At 57.2% G+C, this 3,354-nt stretch overlaps 1 protein-coding gene across 2 annotated transcripts in view; it reads left to right on the top strand.

The window, feature by feature from the left end:
• The window catches only part of CREB3L1 (cAMP responsive element binding protein 3 like 1), a 15,394-nt gene extending 12,040 nt beyond the window's left edge, over positions 1–3,354 (top strand). For both annotated transcript variants that reach the window (XM_014458600.1, XM_023756657.1), the window contains exons 9-11: positions 381–507; positions 2,786–3,053; positions 3,237–3,354. In XM_014458600.1, coding sequence (XP_014314086.1) covers positions 381–507; positions 2,786–3,053; positions 3,237–3,273 — 432 coding nt within the window. In that variant the 3' untranslated portion in view covers positions 3,274–3,354. The remainder of the gene's footprint in view (positions 1–380; positions 508–2,785; positions 3,054–3,236) is intronic.

Raw genomic sequence — 3,354 nt, 5'->3', positions numbered from 1 at the left:
TGTGGCAGGGTTAGTGGCGCTCCTGACTCCTAGCTCCTCTGCTGAGAAGCTGCCGCGATACTGTGTCCCCTCCCTTGTCCCAGCCCGGATCCCTTTCTTCCTGACTGATTCCTCCACCCTGGACGTGCTAACCCCATGGGCCACTTCCCTCTTCCTTCCAGCACTGCCTGGGCTGAGATGGCCTGAGCAGCCTCCTCCACCTTCTCCAGAGAGGGCGGGACACCCCACATCCAGTGGGGGTGCTGGCTCTGGGAGCTGCTTTCTTAGAGAAATGCTGAGCCTTTTGCAGCCATTGGTGCTGGGGCAGGAGGCCTGGGAGAGGCCAGGGCTGCAGCCCCTCCCTGCCCTGGACCTGACCACTCCTCTCTCTCTGCTACCAGGTGGCAGCCTTGTGCTTTGTTCTGGTGCTGGGCTCCCTCGTGCCCTGCCTCCCCGAGTTCTCCTCCGGCTCCCAGACTGTGAAGGAAGACCCCATGGCCACTGACAGCGTCTACACCGCCAGTCAGAGTGAGTGCCCTGAGCCGGGCTGCCCTTCCCCAGCCCCAATGTCTGGGCAGAAGCCAGGCACAGGGAGGAGCCAAGTTTGGGGTTGGCATCACCTCACTCTCGTTCTCTTTTTACAGATGGGAAATGGGGGCTCAAAAGGGTGATGATTTGTTCGATGTTAGCTGTGGAATTGGGGCTACAATGCAGACCCCCTGATTCCCAGCCTATCCAGAAGTGGCCGGGGGGTCAGTATAGGGCCGTGGTCGGCAAACTGCGGCTCGAGAGCCACATGCGGCTCTTTGGCCCCTTGAGTGTGGCTCTTCCTAAGCCTTAGGAGTACCCTAATTAAGTTAATAACAATGTACCTACCTATGTAGTTTAAGTTTAAAAAATTTGGCTCTCAAAAGAAATTTCAATCGTTGTACTGTTGATATTTGGCTCTGTTGACTAATGAGTTTGCCGACCACTGGTCTAGGGGATAACAGAAATGTTCCCCCCTTTGCCCCCATGTATTATGTGCCAGTGGGTTATGGGCCTCTGCTAAGCGCCATCTGTATTTCACGACTGGGACAGCAAATGAGTTTCAGCTCAAGGGTCATTTCCAGGAAGATGGTGGCTGCCTGAAGCTCTGTGTTAAGAAGGATGCTGAGGCACCACTCAGATCAACAGGAAGGAGTGCCAGGGCCCGTTGGTGGTGTCTACCATGGGCAGCAGAGGGGCAGTGGTGGTGTGGGCTCAGGTATCTACCGTCCCATGGGGGATTGTGAGGTACAGTGGTTAAGAGTATGGAGCCTCAGCGTCCGTCATACCTGCCTCTGCCACTGCGTGACCTTGGCCTGTGCCTTACGCTCTCCTGGCTTTCGTTCCTTCACTTGGAAACGGGAGTTACCCTTCCGCACTTACTGCGCAGGGTCGATGTGAAGATTAAATGACGTGGTGTACGAACGCTCTCAACGCAGATACAACGCATGGGTGGCAAGGGGAGAGCTAGTCTAGAGCGCAGCCAGGAGAGCATGGATTTCCCCAGGCAGAAGATACTGCAGGTAGACCTGCAGAGGGACTTCCCAGCCGAGTTTCATCACTTACCAGGAGCAAGTCATTGGGCAGGGCAGGAGGAGGAAGAGGAACCAGATGGGCAAGCCGAGAGCTAGGAGCTGGGGAGCGTGAGTGAGTTTCCAGAAGGAGAGATACAACAGGGAGGATGAGGCAGGCCTGCGCGGCCTTGAGGGGAGGAAATGGCGGCCGGTCAGGGAAGTGGTGGGGGAAGAGGAAGTGGAGGCGGGGAGTGAGAACCACTCCCTGGACATGTGCTGTGTGGCTGGGCCTGAGAAGAAGAGAGCAAGACAGTGACTAAGGGGGTATCAGGTCTGGCGAGCCACGTGTTGTTTTTCCAAGGCCAGGGGGGCCCTGGTGTATTTGGCGGTAGAGGAAGCCAGAACAGAGGAAGGAATGGAAGGGGGGGGTGGGGTGGCGGGGGTATCAGTGTTGATGAAGGAAACCAGAGTCAGAGGAGGCGGAGAAGGAATGAGCCCCTCCAGTGAGTGAATGCAGGGGGTGCAGGTCTGGACATCTGGGGTAGGGGGCGCTCTGGAGCAGGCTGGCGCGCAGAGCGGGGTGTGCACCATTCCAGGGGGTGCCTTTCACGTAGGTCAGGGTCGTGAGAGCCAGAAGGGTGGTGGTGGGTCAGACTAGCATGGAGCAGCGTACCTGATCACCTAAAACCTCGATTGCCTGTTCTGTGACACAGGACTGAAAACACCTGGTTCCTGGGTTTCTGAGATGTCGATTTTGATATAGGCCAAAGGACTTGGCAGTGCCCGGCACACAGAATTCTCCAACAGATGGGTTTCCTTTCCCTTCTCTTCCCTGAAGGGCACTCTAGGGCCTAGAATGGGGAAGGGATTTATTCAAGATCTTATGGAAATTAATAAGTGTTGAAAGTAGGATTCGAACCCAGCTCTCAGATGCCCCCCAGCCTGGTACCCTCTGCTTAGAAAGAGCTGCTTTCTCGGGGTGCCCACTGAACACAGTTTCAATCACTTCCCCTATATGATCGCATTTAAACCTCACACCTATATGAAGTTGGTCCTAGTATCCCTGTTTTACAGGTGAACAAACTGAGGCTCAGGGGTTTAAAAAAAGGGCCTGAGGTCACACAGCTTAGCATTGTTGGAGCTGGAATTCAAGTCCAGGCCTTTAAGATTCCAGAGCCCGTGTCTGTAACTACTAGGCCATGAATGTGGCTGGGGTGGCGAGGGAGCCTCTTGGCCCCCGGGCTAACCCCGCGCTCTCTCTCCAGTGCCCTCCCGCAGCCTTCTGTTCTACGATGAGGGGGCAGGCTCTTGGGAGGATGGCCGCAGCGCCCTGCTGCCCGTGGAGCCCCCAGATGGCTGGGAAATCAAGCCCGGGGGGCCAGCGGAGCAGCGACCCCAGGACCACCTACAGCATGACCCCCTGGACAGCACGCACGAGACCACCAAGTACCTGAGCGAAGCCTGGCCAAAAGACATCAGCGGAAATGGCACCAGCCCCGACTTCTCCCACCCCAAGGAGTGGTTCCACGAGAGGTGGGTGGGTGGCCCCTTCCCTTCCTGGGCTCCCCAGGCTCCACCTGCCCTCTGCCCGCCCCTGGTCCCCATGTCAGCCGCACCTCGCCAAGGCCCCATCCCTCCCATGTCCAGATCCAGCTCGCAGGGTGGTGAGCAGGTCCTCACTGGACAAAGTCTCTGATTTTTTTCTTCTCTCCCCAGGGATCTGGGCCCAAACACCACCATCAAGCTCTCCTAGGCCAAACCGAGACCCAGGACCCAGGACGCGTACCCCCTGGCATCCCTGAAGGGGGATTGTCCTGCTCGCTAACCCGGATCC

Source organism: Myotis lucifugus, unplaced genomic scaffold (assembly GCF_000147115.1).
Source record: "Myotis lucifugus unplaced genomic scaffold, Myoluc2.0 scaffold_97, whole genome shotgun sequence".
Taxonomy (NCBI): Eukaryota; Metazoa; Chordata; class Mammalia; order Chiroptera; family Vespertilionidae; genus Myotis; species Myotis lucifugus.
The sequence above is the reverse complement of the archived record's forward strand: the minus strand, read 5'-3'. Positions and strand labels throughout refer to the sequence as shown.